At 41.0% G+C, this 24217-nt stretch overlaps 2 protein-coding genes across 4 annotated transcripts in view; one reads left to right on the top strand and one right to left on the bottom strand.

The window, feature by feature from the left end:
- Positions 1-24217, top strand: part of LOC121700683 (gamma-crystallin M2-like) — a 222207-nt gene that overhangs the window by 156405 nt on the left and 41585 nt on the right. The gene's annotated exons all lie outside the window — the stretch shown is intronic.
- LOC121700633 (gamma-crystallin M3-like) lies at positions 12944-13909 on the bottom strand. Of its 2 annotated transcripts, XM_042083749.1 has the most exons (3): positions 13879-13909; positions 13449-13700; positions 12944-13216 (listed from the first exon to the last, which is right to left on the bottom strand). In XM_042083749.1, the coding sequence occupies exons 1-3, from the start codon at positions 13885-13887 to the stop codon at positions 12944-12946; spliced, it is 534 nt and encodes a 177-aa protein (XP_041939683.1). In that variant the 5' UTR covers positions 13888-13909. The 2 variants fall into 2 exon arrangements, with proteins under 2 accessions (XP_041939683.1, XP_041939675.1); XM_042083741.1 differs by lacking the exon at positions 13879-13909 and having other exon boundaries at positions 13449-13712.

The following is a 24217-nucleotide window of genomic DNA, read 5'->3' as shown; positions in this document are numbered from 1 at the left end:
GGTGGACCTCCTAGGCCCTACGGTTCTCGAGATATTCACAGAAAACTGTCTCCGGCCACCTACAGGCCAGTTGGTGTATAGTAACATAAATGAATTTATTGTGTGGCCCCCCATGAACGGAATTCCACAAAACTTGGCGTGCATACAGAGGGTGTCATAATGATCCTACACTTCCAATTTCGTGCAGTTTTGACTATGTTAGGTCACAGATACCTTCAATTACAACACCTCATTTTTACTTTTTTGTGTTTAACTAGGTGGCGCTATACATGAAATGAGTGGTTATGGACTTGGGTTGACATGGCCCCTTGAGATCAACATACAAAAAAAAAATGGTCCTCCTAAACCCTACGGTTTTCGAGATATTCACAGAAAACTGTGTCTGCCCTACCCTCCTTTCGGGGGGTCCAGTCCAGCGGGGGGGCTACAGATCAAACGATGGTTCCATGCTATCCATGTGGGGTTACATGCCCACCAAGTTTCGTGTACCCCGGTCTTTCAGTGTCCCGGGAATCATTGACGGAAATTTGGGCATGCGAAAAAGAAAAAAAAAAAATCTGACTAAACCTATATGACCGCCGCTTCGCTGCGCGGCGGTCATAATAACTTCAGACTGAATACAGAAAATAATTGGCCCCCTAGTTTAAGAATCACTGACATAGGCTTTCATATACAACAAATTAAGCACAATCAGTAAGCAAATTAATAGTCTGTCTATAGCTAACATTAGTTGATAAGCAGATGGATATATGAAGAGCAAATGTGTGGTAGCCCATATTCACTGATGGTTTTATAGTCAGATCTCTAAAACAGGAAGCATATATGCCCATGGTTGGCTGAACACAGACTAATGAGTTGCTTACTGATTCTACTTAGTTTAGGCTATATATGTGATGGCAAGTGACTAACTGGCATTTTCAAGCATTGCTACTCACCCATATCCTCTTCATCACATCACACCAATAATGGTTGCCAGTAAAGAAAAAATGTATCAGGATATTTTTATGTCAGGCAGGTAGTAGACTCTAGCATGACATACTGGAATGAAGTCATGTTTTTGGCCTCAGTGTATCAGTGTAAAAAAGAAACTACTGTATGATCATTATCCCATGTATTTTATTTGACCAACTTTTCTGGACTCCCTCTTATGAGGTCATCATTGTGTCTGGAATGTTCATAAATTCAGTTATAAAAATAACTAAATATTGTTCTATTGTATTTAAAGTTTATTTTTCAAGAAAAATCACTACTCACTACTATCTTGCTTCATGTTCCTTCCCTCCGCGCGTTTGTATGGTTATATTGCTTGACGGGGCGATCCCAAGCAGCTTTCAGCCATTAGGCTACTTTGAGAACATGTCCTAATTCACCCGGCACTGATATTCAAAATGTTGAAAACTATTTCGACATACAAGCAGTTTAATTAAATGTAATTTGGTAACACTTTACTTGACAGTATCGACATGAGTTATAAAAATAACTTGGAACACTTGACACAGTCATGACTCATGAAACCTAACCTCTAACCCTAATCCTAACCCCAACCCTAACCCTGAGACCTCTCCTCTGTTCTATCCTACTAGACACATGAAGGGTCGGGATTGGGCCTTAACCATTAGGAAACCTATAGTAATTTTTGGAGACTCCAATTTGAGCCGGATACCATCGTTCCAAAATTCCAGTATACAAATAGATAGCTTCCCCGGGGCGGCCTTCCATCACCTTACGGAACTAGTCAAACCGCTTGGTTTACACGATCAGGTTGAGGTGGTGATCATCTCGGCAGGTATCATCAATTGTACCAACTTGAATGAACCATTAACCACTTGGAAGCAATTTTTAGAGCTTTATCGGACCTGCACTGCCAGGTTTCCAAATGCTTTAGTTTATGTTGCCCAGATTACCTACTCCCGATTATTGGATGTCAGCTCCATTGAACGCATTTGTGAGTTCAACCGTAGAGTGGAGAAGAAGGATAAGTACTTCTTACCCCCTTTAGATAGTCAACAGTTTTATGTTAATTCCCAGGATAGGATTCACTGGCATAAAAAGACAGCTGAGAGGATGCTTCACCTTTGGCTTCAACATTTAAACTGCACAGGGGGACTAGGTGCCCTACAGCCCCAGTAGTTGTTAACAATATTATGAATTTATCACTTCATTTTGTCTTAAATCAGTCAGAAATTGAAGTGCTTAGCAAGGGCCTCAGTTTCATTCCTACGTCCCAACATCTAGACAAGAATAGACTTTGCAAAGATCTTCACACCTATCACAGAAGACTCAAATTATTGGATTTTTTTGATTATAATAACTCTGGTGAAGTCTGCCCCTTTCAAAATCCCTCTAGTTGGGAACCCCCAGAAAACCAAATTTCAGATGACATAATACAACTCTGTCAAAAAGATTTGGTCCTGGTCGAGCGGGCTTGTCTTGGCTCCGGGGATCCCCCCGTTAGCAATCTCACCTCGGTACAGCGGTCAGCCCTTAGTCAATTACAACAGAATGAACTTTTAGTGATGAAGCCAGCGGATAAGGGCTCGTTGATAGTCATTATGGACCGGGCCCAGTACTTGCGCGAAGCAGAGAGGCAGTTATCTAGAACAGAGCATTACATCCCTCTTGAACAACCGATCCAGATGACCACCCGGGAGCTCCAGGAGCCCATTCTGGATCGCCTTAAGAGCCAGGGCTTCATTACCGAACGCCAGAGGAGATTTTTGGTGGGTCCGGATGAACCCCGGGTTAGACTGTTCTATTTACTGCCCAAGGTCCATAAAAAGCTAGACACCTGGCCTCTTCCAGGGATACCACCGGGACGTCCGATTGTAAGTGACTGCTGGTCAGAGTCATACCACATAGCACAATATATAGAATTCTTTCTTAATCCTATTTCACAACGTCATTTAAGTTATGTTAAAGACACTTATGACTTTATGGCAAAGATTAGGGACTTGGTTATACCACAGAATACCATTTTGTTTACCATTGACATTACATCACTGTACACCAACATTGATACAGAACTGGGCTTGATAGCTGTGCAGGAGGCCTTTAGGAAATATCCAGACCCTGACCGGCCAGATGGAGCGGTGCTGGAATTGTTACGATTGGGCCTCACTAGAAATGATTTTTGTTTTAATGGTAAGCATTACTTACAGATACATGGCACAGCTATGGGGAAGACGTTTGCTCCCTCGTATGCCAATATTTACATGGCATCTTGGGAGGAGACGGCCTTCCCCAAGTGTAGCTTCCTACCAGATATGTACTTTAGGTACCTTGATGATGTGTGGGGTCTCTGGAGCCATGGTTTGACTGCTTTTCAGGACTTTGTAGAGGTTCTTAATACACACCATCCTTCTATTAAGGTTACTAGCAATGTTCAGACCGAGCTATTGGAATTTTTGGATACTGAGGTTTTCATGGTTGAGGATGGGGGCGAGGGGAGGAGAAAATTGGCCACCCGTGTATTCTTTAAAAGTACTGATACACATGCCCTCTTACATAAATCATCATTCCATCCTAAACATACTTTTCGGGGTATTATAAAATCCCAGATTATACGCTTTAGAAGGATCTGTTCCTTGGAGGAGGATGTTGAAAAGGCCACTAGAACGCTCTTTGCTGCGCTTCGTCCCCGTGGGTATAGCGGGAGATTCTTGAGGGGCATCAAGTCTGAGGTTAGGCGTTCCTTTGATCGGTATCAGGAGGTGCGTAGAGATTTTTCTGGGCAGACCACCTTAATTCCTTTTGTTCACACCTTTCATACACAGTTGTCTGGTGTGAACAGAGCCTTAAAAAATCACTTTAATCAAGTACAACACCAACTTCCTGAACTCAAAGACTTCCGCCTGGTTTCTGCATATAGGAGAAACAGGAACTTACAAGACATGTTAGTTCATACACGTTTTGACCGTCCACAGCGGGAAAATGGGCCCTTTCTGTTCCCACATTACATAGTTAACTCCCTTACAGGTAAGGGTGCACCAATTGTTAGACGCCTTGAACCTGACTCTGTAAATCTGGTCTATGCCGTTAAATGCATGACTTGTGGTGCCCTATACATTGGTGAAACCAAACATTCCATGAAAATACGAGTCAGACAACACCTTTACTACATCCGTAAGAACAAGGATAGGTGCGTTTACAACCATTTCCGACTTTGAACATAGTGAACCATACAACTTTACAATTACACTGTATCATAGTGTTAATGTGTTGAGTGAAGCTAGACATGTTTCAGATATTTTTGTTACCATGTGTGTTTATTCCTGCCGTTACAAAAACTAGCATATCAGCTAATGTTAGCGATTAGCTCACGTCACATAGGCGACATGTAGTGTTTCTCGTTATGTCTTTTCCATAACTGCTTGCCGAGGAATCATATAATATACTGTCAAACTCGTAACATGAAAAATTATATAAAAAATTCACAGACAACATATGTTCACATTCATGGCACAATTCAAACGGGACCAGAAAAGAATTATTTTCTCACGTTCACTTGCATTGACGATTTTTCAATCTAAAGGTCCACTGGGGGTTTAGCGGATTCGCGGGAAAACGAGCTCTATAACAGAAGCGTTATGTCATAAACGTTTATGACACGTTCATGACAGTGTCATGTTATTAGGGGCCGTCTAGGCCTTAATTCATACTTGGTCTTACACACACTATCATAATCTTACACATACACCACTATACTCATGCACACTCACTATTGTAGTCATTTTACATGTATGTATGAGAGGGTATAGTCGTGTATGTGAAGGAGTATAGTAGTGAATGTGAGAGAGTAGAGTATAGTAGTGTATGTGAGAGAGTATAGTAGTGTATGTGAGAGAGTATAGTAGTGTATGTGAAAGAATATAGTAGTGTATGTGAGAGAGTATAGTAGTGTATGTGAGAGAGAGTTTAGTAGTGTATGCGAGAGAGTATACTAGTGTATGCAAGAGAGTATAGTAGTGTATGTGAAGGAGTATAGTAGTGAATGTGGTAGAGTAGAGTAGTGTATGTGAGAGAGTATAGTAGTGTATGTGAGAGTTTAGTAGTATATGTGAGAGACTATAGTAGTGTATGTGAAAGACTATAGTAGTGTATGTGAGAGAGTATAGTAGTGTATGTGAGAGTTTGGTAGTGTATGTGAGAGAGTATAATAGTGTATGCGAGAGAGTTTAGCAGTGTATGCGAGAAGGTAGTGAATGCAAGAGAGTATAGTAGTGAATGTGAGAGAGTATAGTAGTATATGTGAGAGAGTATAGTGGTGTATGTGAGAGAGTATAGTGGTGTGTGTGAGAGTTTGCATGAAACGGAAGGGAGTTTGCATGAAACGGAAGGAGTTTGATTTCTCAGTTCCTGATTGGTTTGTCAATGTCATTTCTCTCTAGCTAGCCAATTAAAATCAAGGAAGGTGCGGGACCTACACTGTCAACAATGTTCGTGTAGACCTAGTGGTCGAGGAAAAAATCATCCAAGTCCTATGTGACTAAATATTAAACTACTACTGCAAACCGAATGCAAATTAGGCTACAAAGACATGAGGGGTGCCTATTCTATTGTAATAGCCTAGGCTACCAGCTCTTTTTGTCTGGCGAAGTCATATTTTAGTGAACTGAGATCTGAAAGATTGCTGCCATTGCAGTTAGCTAGTTAGCTAACATTCCAGCAACATTTCAAAAAGGACATGCATTACAGTTTGGCTGGCAGACGTTTTGGTAACCTTGTCTGCTGTTGCCAGTCACATCGCTATTTTTGCACTGACAGCCAAAGATTCTAAAACAGAGGTATCAAATCTAGTGAATAAATTGTAAAATATGAAATATAGCTCATATAAATTACATGTATGAAAAATGGCCATTTTCCACGATAGAATTTGGCATGCAGGGTGTCATATGAAAGCTCAAAGACTGTATCGGGATGAGGTGTAATATTTCACGGCAAATGATGTGTGGGCAATAGGTATCAAGTCTAGTGCAGACCCTTTGTGGAATATGAAAAATAGCTCATGTAATTTCAATTGCAATAAAAAGGGTTAATTTCCACGACGAAATTGGCCATGCATGGTGTCAAATGAAAGCTCAGAGACTGTAGTTTCGGGATGTGGTGTAATATTTTACGGCAAATGATGTGTGGGCAATAGGCATCAAATCAAGTGCACAAATGGTAAAATATGAAATGTAGCCACTTCCCTCCCCATATTCCAAGATTAAGATAGTAGCCTATACAAAAAGCACTTCATAGCTACTATCATAAAAAAATCGTTAAAACGAATAGCTATTTGCAATTTGACAAAACACTGGTCCTCATTTTGCGAGGACGATATGAGCCTGTTGCATTTAGTTAGATGTCCGAGTCACGCATTATTTTTGAAAACCACTGGCTCGTAATCACAATAATTTAACACACGACAGTTGGATAGCCTACTTCATCATGTCCCCATGCCTACATTTTTGTGAGTAGCATAGAGATCGTTAAAAACAATAAAGTATGGCTCTCCGTTTGGGACATCGAAAACTTATATTTTTAATAGACTACCGTCGAAGATGCTGACTTGCAAAAGCCTCGGGATAACACGTTATCTCCACTATCATCAGTCATGCCCCTTGATCAAAGTGGGGAATGAAATAAAAGTTTGAGAACCACTGGCTTAACAAGTTACCTGCAGTCCAGAACACAGAATCTGTTGCAATGATCGGCGATGATATCGGCAAATGTTTGTTTTCCAAAGTAAGAATTTCACTTCACCATGTACCTTCGACAATGAATAGCTCATTACACTTGTTACTGTTAAACGTAGGCCTACCTGGTATCATTACAAACATTATTCTGTGTCCTAAAACTGGCATATTTTATGGCATTGTGTCACGTAAATTCGTTGCAAAATCTAGAGAAATGTGTGAGGTGGTCAGCGGGGGACAATTGAGACACACATTGGATTGTGTTATTACTTGAACATTCCACACTATCCACAGCTGTGGTAGGCCTATCAGGGGCAGGAGGATTACTGTTAGCGCAGGCTTTATATAAAATTCTTCAACAGAAGGCCTCGAATGTTGTCTTGTTTGTGGAGCGCTTTGCTTCGCTTCTGTAATCTCGGCTTCATTGAAAATGAGGGCTTCCCTCAATGACCCTCCGAGAATAAATAAAGGTTGAATGAATGAATGAATTAATGAATGAATGCCCAAAATAAAGGCCTGTGGTTTGCGCAGCCTACAGTAAATAACAGACCCGCCAGAATGTGCGTTATGATGCTTTTTTACGAGCAAGATGTTTTTGGTACCCTACACACACTGCATGTTATTAAATAACAATGATCATCAGTAATATTCGACCATTAATTTGGGTGAATGGGCAAGCGTGACCACCTTGATTGGCTGATTGGCTGATGATTGTAACGCGGGCATGATTCCAAACACCTCCCTTACGATGATGAGTGACAGGTGACCGGTCTCAGAATGCGTGCGCTACACAAGGATGGAAGATGATGAATAACTGGGGCCGTAGGCTATTCACAAAGGCTTTTATCTTACTACTAGGAGTAGGCTACTCCTAAATCGCACTTAAAGATTTTAGCTTGGATTTTTCTCATAAAAGTTATTCACAAAGCCTTTCAGACAACTCCTAAACTAGGAGTGAGTCTTCGTGGCTTTGGATGACGTCATTACTCATGCACGAGCTTGACTGAAGTGACCACCTTGATTGGCTGACGATTGTAACGCGGGAATTCCAAACACCTCTCTTCCGATGATGAGTGACAGGTGACAGGTCGGAGAATGCGTGCGCTACACAAGTAGTGCGAAGGACGGAAGATGATTAATAACTGAATAAAAAGGCCTAGCCTAATTACTTTTTGTGAAAAAATTAGGAGTCCTAAAGTTAGGAGTGAAACGCCCATTATTTTTAGGAGTTGCTCCTAAATTCGCCAGTTAGGAGCTACTTTTAGCCTTAAAATTCTTTGTTAATACGGCCCCTGAATAAAAAGGCCTAGCATAAATGAATCAAGGCAAAACAAATAGCCTAGTAGCCTAATGAAACATACGGATTGATGTAGTATCTTTGTAACATTATTAAATTATTCTGTTACTATGCCTACGTTTGCAAAAGAGAACATTTTAATTTGATTCACAATAATGTTACATTTAATTTACATGTTGACAATGATTAGCCTAGTTTTGGTTTGTTGTTGGTGGCGTTATTGCATGTTAGTTATGCCTACAATGCAAAATTCCTTCCTCACGATTGGAAGCACCTGTAGCTGCATAGGATTTCAAAACACGGCAAAATGCCACAGGTTTGTGAATAGGTCTGTGAGTAAGGAGTCCTCTTGACTTCTTCTAAGCTGTCAGAGGTGGGAAGGTGTGATTTGTTGGGGGCAGGGACGGATTAACTGGGCACAAATGTCTGATGGTCCCCCTTCCCCCCAGCCAACGTGAATCGGGTGGTTAGTTAATAGGCCTATCGTGAAGATTTTTCCTGCCATCTAAGGCACGAGCGCATCTGTGAGGCCAAGCCTCACCAAGTAGCTCGTTTGTTTACAACTAACATTCCATTTAATTAAACTGCTTTATAGGCTATGCCGAAATAGTTTTCAACATTTTGAATATTAGTGCCGGGTGAATTGAAATGTTCTCAAAGAGAACCCCCCCCCCCCCCCCCCCGTCAAGCAATATAAGCAATATATATAACTCATTGTTTCAAAAGGAGTAATTTTGCCTTTGTCAGAACTGAAGAGCTGTGGACGGCATGGCACGGTATGCCCAATGAAAATAAATTAACGCAACACAACACAGACCCTGCTTCTCTCGTGTCAGTCACTGACATGAACGAAACACAGAACCCGCTTCTCTCACGGCAGTCACTGACAGTAACCTAGAATAAATGCATGGGGAAAAACACTTCCCCATGACAAAGACATCGTAAAACACTGAAAGTTAATATTTTGTCACTAGCAACATACATCTGTCCTTTGTCAAATGTATTATGTTCCAAGTAGCCTATGCGTAATTCTGCTTCATAAAGTTGAACAAATACATTTGCTTATTTCACAGAAAAATATAAATAGCCAGTTAGGGTCTACAGTGCAGAGTTGGTAAGTTATGGTAGGCCAACTTGCAGTGAACATACAAACAGGGGAAATTCTCTTGTAGCTGAGTAGCCTCAGGTGCGCACGTAGACATAAGGCCGAACATGCAAGCGCCAATGAATCGTGCTCTCACGACAATCACACCGTTAAACTTAAATAGGTTAACATCACTCTAAGTTCGCCTTCAAGCAAGGAAAACGATGATATTCTACGGGAAAACATTAAAACGGCAAGACAGCGGGGGAAAGTTAAAATACGTGATAAACACGGAAAAAGTTGGCATGCATTGTTTCGGTCCCCGTGCACTGGGATTATTTGTCATATTATTAATCACATATGATTATTTGTGAAATTGTGCAAACAGGCGCATCACATTTGAAAAGGAAGGACTGGTAGCATGCAAGCTCACGGGAAAGATTGATTTAAGAACGTTATCACAGTGTGTGGCTGTGGCGCGGGCGGAAGACAGCGACAATTGGCAGGGGAGGGCCATGTCTTTTTTAACAATTCTGTCGGAGGGTCATTGAACAATTTCTAGCAGGCAAGAGAGGGTCATGCAACTTGCAATTGAAGCACTCAAAATTCCTCCGGTGGCCACTTCAATAAATTACGAACAGTCCCTAGATTGCTGCTGGGCTATATGTCTTGGTTAATGTTTGTTAACAACTCATTGCCGTCAAACGCATAGCCTCGCGGTTGCATCCATTACAAACAAACATGCAATGTGAACGTTTGGGATTGGGGAGAGCACTAAATGCTCTACTGAATAAGCACAAAGTCAAACCTTTAAATGAAATACACTCTTTAACAATAAAAAAAATAAACCGCTAATGACGTAACAGGAAGGCATTTGGCTGAGCAACGGAGGTTAATGTGCTCTATATTTTGTCCAAATGATGTCTGTCTATCATCGTTGCACTCGGAGAAAACCAGAATGTTTAATTTGTCCTGCGTTTTTTCTACGGCTGCAAACGGGATTCACTCGCAGTTAACCAAATATTTCTTTATTAGGGCAGGGCAGGCATATTTCTGGCTATTAAATTATTTCTAAACCAGTCTGCTAAAGTCTGTAGTGAAGTCTGTGTAGGGTTTTCCAGGCTCCATTTCTTTTTACGAGACACCCTGCTCACTTGAGCCATCTACCGGTTGTTTGGGTTGTTGCAGCGTCTCACTGGAAAAATACAAATTAAAGTTGCGTGATACCGCGTGATCCCACGCACGGACCGCGAGTGGAGCTGGCCAAGTCGAAGCACTGCCCACTGTAATAATTGTAAGAAGAATGGCCATTTTCCACGACGAAATTTGGCATGCAGGGTGTCAAATGAAAGCTCAGAGACTGTAGTTTCGGGATGTGGTGTAATATTTCACGGCAAATGATGTATGGGCCATAGGTATCAAATCTAGTGCATAAATTGTGGAATATGAAATATAGCTCATGTAATTTAAATGTAAGAAAAATGGCCATTTTCCACGATGGAATTTGGCATGCAAGGTGTCATATGAAAGCTCAGAGACTGTAGTTTCGGGATGTGGTGTAATATTTCATGGCAAATGATGTGTGGGCAATAGGCATCAAATGAAGTGCATAAATTGTGGAATATGAAATATAGCTCATGTAATTTAAATGTAAGAAAATGGCCATTTTCCACGATGGAATTTGGCATGCAAGGTGTCATATGAAAGCTCAGAGATTTCAGTTTCGGGATGTGGTGTAATATTTCACGGCAAATAATACATGGGCCATAGGGATCAAATCTAGTGCATAAATTGTGGAATATGAAATATAGCTCATAAATTAAATCTATGAAAAAGGGCCATTTTCCACGATGGAATTTGGCATGCAAGGTGTCATATGAAAGCACAGAGACTGTAGTTTCGGGATGTGGTGTAATATTTCACTGCAAATGGGCCATAGGTATCAAATCTAGTGCATACTGTGGAATATGAAATATAGTTCATGTAATTTAAATGTAAGAAAAATGGCCATTTTCCACGACGAAATTTGGCATGCTGGGTGTCATATGGCCGCTGTGAGACGGTAGTATCGGGTGTGCAATTGAACCGATTTATTTGACAGAAAGCATGTTGTATCATTTACTTAAAGATTGGTCGACAATGGAGTCACCAGAAAAAAGGCTTTTATTCGTCTGTGAGGAGTAGCCTACATGTTCGTCTGCTACTAGGCAAATGCCAGTGTCATCGCGTATTTGCAGTCAGCACTGCCCCCTGTCGGTAGAAAATTGCAATATTTAAGGTGGAATGGAAACTTGACTACACCGCATTCTGAATGTGCGGCCAACTTCAGCTTCGTCGTAAAAACCTAGTGAAACGACATTTCCAACAATATAAACATGATATAAATGGGAAAGCTTACCGTTCTAGCTATAAACATCGCAGAATCATCCACAGGGCATGATATTTCAAAAACCGCTTCATAGGCTACACGCTTCACAATGATGGCAATGAGTTATCAGACATGCACGAAGAGGCTATAGCCCTGCAACAATCTATCTAAAATAACCCCTATTGGGAGTAGGCCTAGGCCTACCATTCATGATATGTAGGCTAGTAAAATTTTGAAGTTGTGGGACGTTTTATATTATTGTAGTCTTAGGCCTATGTTCATTCGTCCCCTTATTCAACTGTCCTGAGGAGTGAGGAATGAAACGCACATCCCACTTTTGCTGTAGGCTAATAATTCCTGAATGGATCAGATCTGGGTAGCCTGTGCTGAAAAAATATAGCATGTGTAAATTACACTTACAATGACCAGGATAAATGCTTATAACTAAAGGTAGTCAGAATGGCCAAACATAGAGTAGGGCTCATAGGGCTAAATAAAAAATGGCATTTCTGTAAGGCACATACCACATATTTTTCACATTTGCTCAGCCCCAGAGAATCCCTCCACCATGGCAATGATATTGCCAGATTCAGGACAATCTGTCCTACACACACATGAAAGGCAAGTCGAGCTGCCAGCTTGCAGTAGTGAGATACATGTCAAAATATAATAATTTGTATAATATGTTTTTGGTATTTTTTACCTTTACCTTTAATATTGCCCTTTACCTTTTTACCTTTAATATCGGGACATCATATTTAAACAATTGTAGATTTACTTGTCATGCTCACACAAATTATTTTTCCAAACAACTCAAGAGCAATAACCACCTTATTCTGCATTATACACCTATGCCTTGTTTTCTTGTTCTGCAAAGACTCCAAGAATGTGGGACACATTTTCCAATCCTCTTAGTAGTAGTTCTAACCACATCCTGTTAGGTTTATTACTGTACATGTCAGTCTAGGTACACTATTGAATCACCTGTTTAATCACATGTTTATTCAATTTAATTATGTAATTCCGTTTAATTACTGAATTTATTATGTATATGTGTGCAGGAGGCACCAGTATTACAGCTATTTACAAAACTATGTTGTATGCTATTTAAGCACAATTGTGTATCATTTGTATTGTTTCTACTGCGAAATAACACTGCTGGAACTATCCACTTCATTATTGTTACTCAAACTCAGTCATTAGTCACTAGCCTGCATGACTATATGGGATAGGTACAATTAGATGCATCTGGAGGGACTGCATTTCTTATGCTACGGCGCTTGTGGGTTTTTATCGAAATGAAGCTCATAAGTCTTTGTTGCATTGGGGTATGAATTAATAACGTGTACCTTTTGTATATCTGAAATAATTACTTGCACCATGTAGATCTAGTTCTAAAAAATGCTGGGATATGCCGATAATATGAATTTAACATAGAAACACTGTCTTCACCATTAGTTATTTGAACAGTTTATTTTGTACAAACGGCTCAGGTAGATAAACATCTGATATTCAGTTTAACAAGAATCCATGATACGTCTGATGGAGCTGATTCTCATGCTAGAGCCCATGTCCCTGAAGCTTCTGTGCTCTCCAGGCATCATGTACATCATTCTGCCTCTGAAGTGGGGCTGCTCATACATGAGCCAGTGGCCATCCATAACATTGCAGGACTGGCAGTCAGACATGCGGAAGCGGTCCATGATGGAGTCACAATCCTCCATCAGCTCAGACATCTGACCACCGAAGTTCTCCCTCTCGTAGATTCTCATTCTGAACTGTCCTCTATGCTGTTTTGAGAGAGTCCAGAATTCAGTTATTCAGAGTATCATCCCATGACAGTTTTGACACGCTCAAGATGACAAAGCATGTTTGTTTCTGGAAGGCTGAAATATAATGACTGTGAACAATATATCCAGTGTGCGGCACATAGGGCATTCAGAGTTGTATGTGTTGGTTTAGATTTATTCTAGAGACCTTTGTGAAGCTAGGAGTTCCCCCCTCTTAGTACAATATACTCACTTGGGGAATCATTCGGCAGGAGCGGATGAAGTCACTCATCATTCCCATACCCATCAGCCTCTGATTGTCGGGATACTCGCCCCTCCTCATGAAGAACTGGTTGCCCATGAAGTTGGGACGGTCGTAGATCATGAAGCAGCCGCTCTCCACCCTGATGGAATTGCAGCGACTGAGGTAGGAGGACATGTCAGAGCAGTCGCTCATGCACTCATAGGAGCGGCCCTGGAAGTTCCTCTCCTCGTAGAACACGATCTGAAAATACATATAACAAAGTAAATTCCAGTTAATTGAATCCACACTGTGACATACTGAAATTGCTACAGAGAGTGATGTTTCCCACTTTAAAATACCACAACAAGATTACAGTATCTCGATCGATCAGTGAGATACATGGCTGATGTGAAAATACGGTAATGATTCCATCCCATACCCTTCCCATGATGATGTTTTAAGTCCTGTCGCACACCTGCAGTGAAACCTGTAACACCAGCTGCCACTTTTATACCCAACTAAGAACCCAAACCATCTGTGGCACCATTGTACTAAAGCCCTGACTCAACAGCATACAGTATCAGAGGGGCGTGTTCTTTGTCAGAGCGCACTATACTGTAAAGGGTTATTATTTGATGTTAGTGACTAGATGATCCATTTACATATTGTTCTCTGCATTGCCTGAAAGCATAGAAAATTCTGTGCCCTGAAAGCAAATTTTAGTATCTACTTTAATCTAATAGTAATATGGATAAAATAGAAATTGTCAAGCTTAGACTGAAAGTATGAAACATAAATATTCACTTAGTGTATATTTTAACAGGTACATCTGAATTTGACCCCGTCAATCTACTAAAAGGTTCCTCTCTTGCATGTCACCATCAAAGGTAGACAAAGGACACAATTCTTAATAAATAAAAAAAAAAACGAACTAAGTCAAAGTATAGATACACCTTGTCAAATATTACTCTAAATACAAGTGAAAGTTACTATGTCAAAATTTTACTTGAGTTGAAGTACATAAGTATTTGTCCTTTGTAATGTGTTGTAATGTAATGTTTATTTTGTCAACAATAGGATGTACATCCGTTGGTTGGTCACAAGAACTTAAACAGAACTTTAGTTCCTTGCATGGACTTAAACAGACCTTTAGTTCCTTGCATCCAGCATCAACATTTTGCCTACTTTCACACATTTGCAACTGTTAAAAAGGATGTAACAATTCATTTTAAATTGTTATTCATTCTCTGTTCAAAAATCTAAAACATGTTTATCTTCGAATACAAAACAGGATAACTCAATTATGAGAAGTTTATTTACCATTTAATGATGTAAAGATCTAGCTATGTGGTGAATGTCAGGTGATTGTCTAATTTAATTCCAAATTCACCATGATCATGGAGGATATTCTGATGAAGAATCTGCTCTGCACTCAACTATTAAAAAAAATAACTTCAATATGGTCTATTGCATTATTGTATTTAAAGAATCACTTCAAATGTGCTTAAAAGTAACGGGTACATCATGCTCATATTTCAAATGTTGCGTAGTCAAAAGTACAGTATTTGCCTTTTAAATGTAATGGAGTAAAAGTCACAAGTTTCCAAAAATATTAATAGTCAAATAAAGTACAGATATTTGAAAATCATACTTGACCTTGGATGAGGAAGAACGAAGAATATCCTGAAAGGTGCACCATGTTTAAAGTGAAGCATGTGGCCAGGTGATGCTCTAGGCCTAGTTTGCTTCCTCTGGCACTGATAATCAGCTGCATATAAAGGGGTAGGTAGAGTCATTAAAATATTTGGACATCCTTGGAGAAAACATCATACTGTCCATAGAAACCAATAGAATGTAAACTGAGTAAACTTGAGTCTATTGTCCGTTAAAAATTGACTGATATTTCTCAGGAATGCTTTCACAGCTGACGTCTGACTACCCACAACCTTAGCACTGGATTTTAACAATGAAAAGGAGATTATAGTGGACTTTGGGAGGCATAAGGCGCATCATTTACCCGTGGTAATTGAGGGGGAGGGCATTGAGGTGGTCCAGACGTACAAATATCTGGGAGTTCACCTGGACCATAAACTGGACTGGTCAGTGCATGTAAATGCAGCATACAGGAAAGGTCAGAGCAGGCTCTTTTTTCTCAGGAAGCTAAATGAGATATGTAAATGTAATGAGATGCTGTACCTTTTCTATCAGTCGGTTGTGGCCAGTGCAGTGTTCTTTGCTGTGGTGTGCTGGGGCAGCTGTATGACATCCAGGGAGGCTAACCGACTTGACAAACTGGTCAGGAAATGTGTGTCAGCGTTGGGGAGTAGGGTTGACTCTGTAGGATATTTGGTGGAGGAAAGAATGAGGAGAATGATGAAATCCATCCTCAGTAAGAGGAGCCACCCGCTGCATGACACTGTGGTTGCCCAGCAAAGCAGCCGCAGTGACCAGCTCCTTTCCATGAGCTACAGGACTGAGAGGTTCAGGAGGTCATTAGACTACACAACGGACCTGTTTGAAGTGCATTAATTATTTACTACTAATGATAGTAGCTTGTTTTGTGACTTTTTATTTTATTAACTGTTGTCGAACTTAACCTTCTGATTGATGTTGACAAGTTGGGTGATGTGATCATTCAATAATTCTCATACCACAGATGGAGATGTAAGTTTTGACATGCTTTATAAGAACTGTGCTTTTCTCTGTATTTTCAGACTACGCTTGTTAGCGACATAGGTTTCCGAAAAAAACTCTATCTTTGCACATCGGCCCCAGAGTTATCATGTGCCGTGTGGGAGCGTTGAGTTGACCCACTGATATTTATGCTTAGGATCTTGCTTGGGGCATTTGAATAAATAAACAAATACATATTTCCTCATTATTAAATTAGCTTTGGACTTTGCACTTTGCCCGACATTTAGATTAGTGCCCCATGTAAGTTATATCATTACCATTATTTAATTGATACAATTGCAGATTTTTGTTGTAAGTCTGGATTTGGCATACGCATGCCCATCACGACTGTGGTGGCCATTATTTTACTAATGGATTTTATTTAAACAACCTTCTCCAGTTTAACTCATCACAATCTTTTCAACAGGCCTGAAGGTCTGTGTATTAGCGGTCACAATCTCGGTTTTAAGTAAAAAATTGATCAAAATGACGTCACAATCTTGAACTTTTGAACACAATCTCGAAATCAATTGTAGAATCGACGATGCAGCCACACTCCCAATGTCCAGCATGCATGGCAAGAAGGGGAAAAAAACACCAATTCGTGTGGAAGTGTGGCACGTGAACGTGATCTCAGATTTTAAGATGCAGCCACTTAAAAAACACATCAACCGAACTCGAACCCCTTCCTACTTCTTTGAAATCATGGTTGTGGAAATATTTTGAGGTTCATTCATTCACATCAGTTAACACTAACTTACACTAGGTTACTCAGCTTTGCAAGTGAAGTTCTAGAAAGAGTCCAAAAATACTTTAAGGCATAAAATGCATAACAGTGTAAAATTCTGTAAACACTAACCTTGGAGTGTGCTATGACAATCAAATTATCATTCAGTGTTATACCATTTCGCTATGCTCACATCTATGTTTTTGTCTGTTCTGTTTAGTAGCTCGCAGAAGGAACGGTATGAAAAAAAAAAGTGGTTTCAGAATTAAAAAAACCCAAAAACATTACTGGAAATAACCAAAGACAAAAAAATAAACAACATAAGAAAGGCATTTTGACCATAATTCATAGCGAAACTACAGCAACATACTCTATTCACAATTACAATAAATATTTCTTAGATATATCGGATCGCCCCCTATTACCACCAGCCCTGTGTTTCTGTCGTCTTACGTGTATGTGTCACTTACTATTCATTTCTATACAAACCAAGATGGCGGATTCCTAAAGAAACGCAAGCACCCACACCATAAGTGTATCTAAATTAGCTATGTACCAAAAATGACATATTACCGTGACTCGAAGAGCTATAAACAGTCTTGTAAGGCTGCGTGTACAAATCCGCTTGAAGCTCCAGTGGAATTTTGAGGTAGCGACGAGAATTCTCAGTCTAACCGTTCATGTGGCGTTGAAAGGGTGAAAGTAGACGGGTCAGACCAGGCCAGCACTAACCTCCGGGCGCAGTAAACAATTTTAGGCAGTAAAAGCCCAAAGCAATTCTGGTCTTTTGGTAAGAACCAAAGCAGATTTTGTTCTACACACCTATGGCTACTGAAAAATGTAAGGTTAATTTATCAAATGTTATTTTGAAGTATTAAAAAACATTGTTGTTTTAGAATTTTCGGACGAAATGGGTGATAAACGGAGGTGTTTCGATACACAGTAGTGATGCTGTGAAAACCACAGAATCTTGTTACAGTGCATTAATTAAATAAAAAAATATTAACAAATAAGTAAATAATTTAAAAAAATAGAAAATTGAAATTGTGACTTTAAAATCAAAAATTAAATCAAATCGAGGATTTGGAGAATCGTGACACCCCTACTGTGTATGTTGTATTGGTGACTAAATAATCTCCAGTGAACTTCTCTAAATCTGAGGACCTTTCATGTTTATTTTCAACATGTCATTCGTGACCATTATTCCCTCATGACAGATTTATTTTGTCACAGCTATCAATTATTTAGCTGCCTTTTCATTTAAAGGAGAATTCCGGTGTGATTTTGACCTAAAGTGTTTTGAAACATGACGCCGAGTGTGAACCTATGTCTCATAGCCCATCTCGGCTTGTCCCCTGCACTCCGAAATCTGGCGCTAGTTAGCCGATGCTACCAACAAGGCGCTGTGCCTAATGCTGGTGCCTCGGGCATCGGTCTAGCCATGCAAATAAATCACTGTTTTACACCATTTACGAGGCTCAACGTATCTCCACACTTCATTGGTATACTTCCCAGGGCCCTGACATTTAAAACGAGACATTGAGAACTTTGAAAAAGCACTGGTAGTTTACTTACAAGACGATTTATACAGACAGTGTCTTCACGAAGTTTAGCGTTTGCAGCCATCTTGAATTTAGTCACGATAAGTCGAGCGACGAGCACGAATGAACAGGATAAGGGATCAGATTGCAAAAATAATCCCGTGGAAATGCATGGATTCCAGTTGCTGCTTAACATATGTATTGACGATGTACATGACAACGAAGAGCACCTTACAACAAATGGCATAAATGTTTTACTACTCAGTGACGTGAATCTTGCATAGCCTAATCAGGGCTTAAATTTCATTTTTCAAAATGGGGGGGAATTCCCCCCTTAGGTTCTTCATGTAGGGGGGATTTACAGAATTTGGGGGGGAAGGGGGGGGGGGTTGCCTTTATCAGGTCTTTTCTTTGGGCACCCACACCAATTTAAGGATTCTCTGTACTACTACAGTTCTCTAGGTCTCTGAGCTGTTTGAGTGTTCATATTCTCTTTTGTCTTTATACACTATTTTTTTTTACTTTCTCTCATGTGTCTTACCTTTTCATTTGAAAAAAGAAAAGAACCAAACTGCCCTTAGAATTCATGAACTTTTAATCGTGTGTAGGCTATTTAACAACATCCTACATAACATCCATTGCAGATTGCTGTGGTACTTTCTCCATCTCCTCTGTCACTGTCCTCAAGCTTCTCTGTTCATCTAAAATAAATTTGAAAGAAAAAAATCTATTCTTAGAACTCAATGAATGTAGGCTATGAACTTAGTTTTCATCTTGTTTACATAACATAACATAAAAGTCTGCTGATTCTCTTAAGTTACAATTGCTGTGATTTATTGTCTCTCCTTCTCTTCAATATGCATGTCTCCTTCAGCTTCTTGTTTCCTTCTATTTTCCTGTTGCCTCTATGCTCTGCTAGTCTCTCCTGTTGCCTCTATGCTCTGCTAGTCTCTCCCTGTCCTCTGTCTTCTTTGCTTCATCTCTTTCCACTTGATAACAGCTCTGTTGAAATCAAACTGCTCACGGGGAGGGCCAAGCTCAGAAATGACCATTAGGTTGTTGAGGTTTGTGTTACTTAGTGAATTTCTGTACTTCGTCTTAATTCTGTTTTGTGTGCTGAACCCTCGTTCACATGAGACACTGGCAACTGGTATGACCATAGCTGTCTTGATGAGTTTTTCCATTTCACTGAAAACACCGCCATGTTCACGCAACACAGACTCTGCAAACTGCTGAAAAGAAAATGAAGCATATGACTCGCTGGAAACCATGATATGTTTAAGCATGGCAAACTCTGACCGGGCTTCATCTGCACTCACATCACTCGAGAAGTGTGCTAGCAGGTTTTCAACTTTCTCTGCACCATAAAGAGAGAAATTCTCAGAGGACCGTTTTGCCACTATGGCTTTTTTTGGTTCCAAAACAGTGAACCATGAAAAAATATCCATTGTTTCAGCAGGGAATCTTCTGTCAATTTTATCTATCAGTGATCCAACATATCTGCTCTTCATGTTATCAAAGGCTGGCTTTTGAGTGTGGAAGTCAAAAAGCTTGTCTCCTTTAAACTTATTGCCTTCAAGAGACCTGAAGAATTCCTGCTCTGCTGGACCAGGGTGGACAATAATTTCTCTAAGGGCCTCCTTGGTACCTTCAACCATTGGTTGGACTGTGGAGAAGTCCAGATCATCTCTTTGAAAATGTTTAGAGAGAATGACCACATGCACAAGGACATCTTTCATCATGTGACAGAGAGCCACAAAGTTGAACTGTCTGACAGCGATCAGTAGACCTTTGGCTTTGTCAGAGTCCTGAGTGTTGGAGGCAGCCATGTGCTCCAGGACATCTCTTAGGGCTTTCAGTGATCTACACACCACCGACACAGCATTGTGGATTGATAGCCACCTGACTGTGTGTGGCTGGGTAAACTTCAGTTGTGGCTCTTCTAACTGTTTCTGCAATTCATGCAACTTGTTGCTCCTGACAGCAGAATTGCTGAAAAATACAAAAATTGACTTCAAATCTGCCTGAAACTTTTTCACCTTTTCTACAGATCTGGCTGCGTCACTAGCCGCAAGAGCAAGACGGTGAGCTGTGCAATGTACCCCTATCAAATCTGAGTTGAATTCCTCTCTGAGTTTTTTAACAACTCCTTGGCGGCATCCTGTTATTACAGCAGCACCATCAGTACAAACGGCTGCAAGTTTTCTACCATCCAAATTCTTTTCTCTCAGTAACTGCTTCACATCCTCAAAAATTGTGTCTGCTCTTCCATCCACAACTTCAGAATTCCTGAACAGTGCTGTTTTAACCTTCAGGTTATCATCTATGTACCTGACATATGTGATGAGTCGCTTCATATTACTTATATCAGTGGACTCATCTAAGATCAAGGAAAACACAGGACTTTTCAGCACAGCCTTGTCAATGTCTTCCACAAGTGTATTTGCAATCACTTGGTGCATTTCTGATAAGGCCATATCATTCACATAACTTCCATAATTATCTGGGTTCAGTTGTTTGAAACTAGGACTCTCCATCTCCTTAATGAATTTAACTAGGGGGCTAAATTTTGAATTGGCCAATTCGTTTTCTGCAACAAAGTAGGCAGTTTTTAGAAGGCCTTTCGTTTCCTCCTCAGACTAAAGCTGCGCGACTTCAATTGCGTTAGCCATCGCGTTCTTAGCCGAATCAGCCTCACGCTTTCTTTTCACTGCGGCTGTATGAGATACACCATCTGCGTGGCGACTTAAAGTTGATGTTTTGTAACATCTGCTGGTAAAAGGCACATGGCCATACATTTTGCAAACTGAACAGCTCATTACACCGTCGTGAAAATCGAGCCAAGGATAGCCAGTTAGGCTGGAACTTGTCTTTGGGCTGTTTCCCCTGTGTAACATTGTCGCTACCTGTGGGATCCTGCGGATTGCCAACTGCATGCCTCGCACTGCTGTTTGCGCTGTTGGAATCGGATTCACATGCTTTTCTCTTATCGGGTGAAACTTCACATATGCCAGTAGGCTTACGTTTTAGCCAGCGATACATGTTTGCATGATGTAAAGGTCGTATCAACCGCTGAACGAAACTTTCAGTGAACGTCTTCGCGGTCGTAGCGGAGTGAGTGAGAACATGGGGAGGGGAGGGCGCGGCAAGCGCAAAGTGGTTCTGTGTGTGTGTGGGTGTGTTAGTGTGTGTCCGCGTCTATGTTCAATTCAACTCAGTAGGCTAGTTGATCTGTCTGGTCAATAGCCCCGCATTCACACCACAGATTCACGCCTGTCATCAAACAGGCTGTAAAGTGTATGCGGGAATTTCTCGCATTATGATGGCTAGAGTTGCGGGATTTGAACAAATTATGCGCAATACCCGCAATCCCGCAGTGAAATTTAAGCCCTGCTAATGTTGTTGACGGAAGACGTGCTGTAGGCTACACGTGAAGGAGTGGCCATGTGTGCATACATACTACATAGCCTACTGACTGCAGCTTCAGATGGCATTACGAAGGATAAGAGAAAAGGAAGAGAAGACAGAATGGTTCACGCTTGTGCTTTTCCAGGTTGCGGCAAGGAGATGAGAAGCTATGTTCCAGAAAGTTTTCACAGGCTACCTCTACACGAGTCAACTTGAAAGCAGTGGCTTGTTGTTTTGCAAGTCGATGTCGAGACACCTATCCATATACTAAAACAGAAGGATTACCGTGTATGTAGTGCACATTTTGGACAACTATTGGATTGATCAAAAGCAATAAAACCCAAGTGTGCAGAGTACTTACTCAGTAGATAAATGTCCATCTTGCCCCTCCGGCGTGGGTCTTCGTGTCCAGTTTAATTTTGGGACATGGAAAAAGGCTTCCAATAGGCCTACCCACAAGTCCAGAAGGGAAGAAAAGCCTTGCGCTAATGTCACGCAGCGTGCGTCTTGAGTGCGATGGTGCAAAAGGTCCCACTCTTTGCAACAAAAACACTCCATATCGGTAGGCATTATCTCACAGCACCGGCAGGAACACCACCATTTCCCCGTGATACGAGGCTGTGTTGTGGCTGTGCTTGCAGCTGCTTGCTCTGCACGCTGTCTCTCAATCTCTCTCCTTTCACGGCGCTCACACAGCTCTTCCTCCGTATATTCAGGCTCAAATAAATAAGGACGCCCATCAAACTCAAATGTTTCCTCCTCGTCTTCATAAAACTCCGTAGCTTCATCATCCGACATCCTTGCAATAGCCTAGTTGCCAACTGTTTGCACTAACTCCAGTCCACAACTAAAGCGAGTATTCACGTGACTTATCAGCTGTAGTTTCGCTCCTGCTCGTCACTCGACTTATCGTGACTAAATTCAAGATGGCTGCAAACGCTAAACTTTGTGAAGACACTGTCTGTATAAATCGTCTTGTAAGTAAACTACCAGTGCTTTTTCAAAGTTCTCAATGTCTCGTTTTAAATGTCAGGGCCCTGGGAAGTATACCAATGAAGTGTGGAGATACGTTGAGCCTCGTAAATGGTGTAAAACAGTGATTTATTTGCATGGCTAGACCGATGCCCGAGGCACCAGCATTAGCCGCCTTGTTGGTAGCATCGGCTAACTAGCGCCAGATTTCGGAGTGCAGGGGACAAGCCGAGATGGGCTATGAGACATAGGTTCACACTCGGCGTCGTCATGTTTCAAAACACTTTAGGTCAAAATCACACCGGAATTCTCCTTTAATTGGGGGCCTAGCAGCGAAGCTGCGAAGGCACCCATTGAGTTACTAGCTTTTCCTATTATTGGGGGCCAAGCAGCGAAGGCACCCATTGAGTTACTAGCTTTTCCTATTATTATTATTCTGCCATTGGAGTCTATGGCAGCCCATGGAATGCATGGGTCCCGAAAAATTGTCACCCTCTAATGCAGAGTTCATTGACCCCTATCCTATTACTTTCCGCCATATTGGATTTAGTCCAAACTCTACGAAAAGTTTCAGCAGTTACAAATTTCATCCGTCAGATCAAATACTGATCAATACTTGTCAGATCTTTTAATTTCATTTTTGTTTGCCAGTGACAGCCAATCAAATATGGCGATAAAGCCACCAAACAGGAAGTGGGCCAACATCTCGGCTATGCTTTAATGTATGAAGTCCAAACTTGGTACAGGGACTTGGTATCGGATTGTGAGGACGCACTAGGAAATTGGCATCATGTGGCCTCTATAGGGGCTTCATTGTATGAAGTCCAAACTTGATACATGGACATATTAGCTGATTGTGAGGACATGCAAGGAAAATGGTCTCGTTTGGCCTCTAGGGGTGCGGTAATAAAGAAAGTGAGCTCACATCTCAGCAACACTTTGGTGTATGAAGTCTAAACTTGGTACATGGTACCAAGTTTAGGGACATGGTAGCTGATTGTGAGAATGCACAAGGACATTGGTGTAATTTGGCTTCTTGCTGTGAGTGCTTGCTTATGCCATGGCAACGCCATTCCTGCTATAGGGCACTTCTTGGCACCCACATTGCTGCTTGCAGCAATATTTGGGGGCCTAGCAGCGAAGCTGCGAAGGCTCCCATTGAGTTACTAGCTTTTTGCCCTGTAATACAGGAATTATTGTGAGAACGCACAAGGACATTGGTGTAATTTGGCCTCTAGGGGCGTTGTAACAAAGTAAATGAGCTTATTTCTCAGCCGTTCTTTATCCAATTGCCATCAAACTTGTTGTGAGTGCTTGCTCATGCCATGGCAATGCCATTCCTGCTATAGTGCACTGCTAGGCCCCCGCATTGCTGCTTGCAGCTATATTTGGGGGCCTAGCTGCAAAGGCACCCATTGAGTTACTAGCTCTTCCTATTATTATTATTATATATCTGC

The sequence above is a fragment of the Alosa sapidissima genome, chromosome 2, assembly GCF_018492685.1.
Source record: "Alosa sapidissima isolate fAloSap1 chromosome 2, fAloSap1.pri, whole genome shotgun sequence".
NCBI lineage: Eukaryota > Metazoa > Chordata > Actinopteri > Clupeiformes > Clupeidae > Alosa > Alosa sapidissima.
This window is presented reverse-complemented; position numbering and strand designations above follow the sequence as displayed.

What these genes read in the sequence shown, in the direction of transcription:
- LOC121700633 (XM_042083741.1), bottom strand. Translation starts at nt 13,712, where the DNA reads ATGTATTTTCAGATCGTGTTCTACGAGGAGAGGAACTTCCAGGGCCGC. An exon ending in CCTGCCGAATGATTCCCCAA is followed by an intron (nt 13,217 to 13,448) that starts GTGAGTATATTG and finishes CTCTCAAAACAG; the next exon opens with CATAGAGGACAGTTCAGAAT.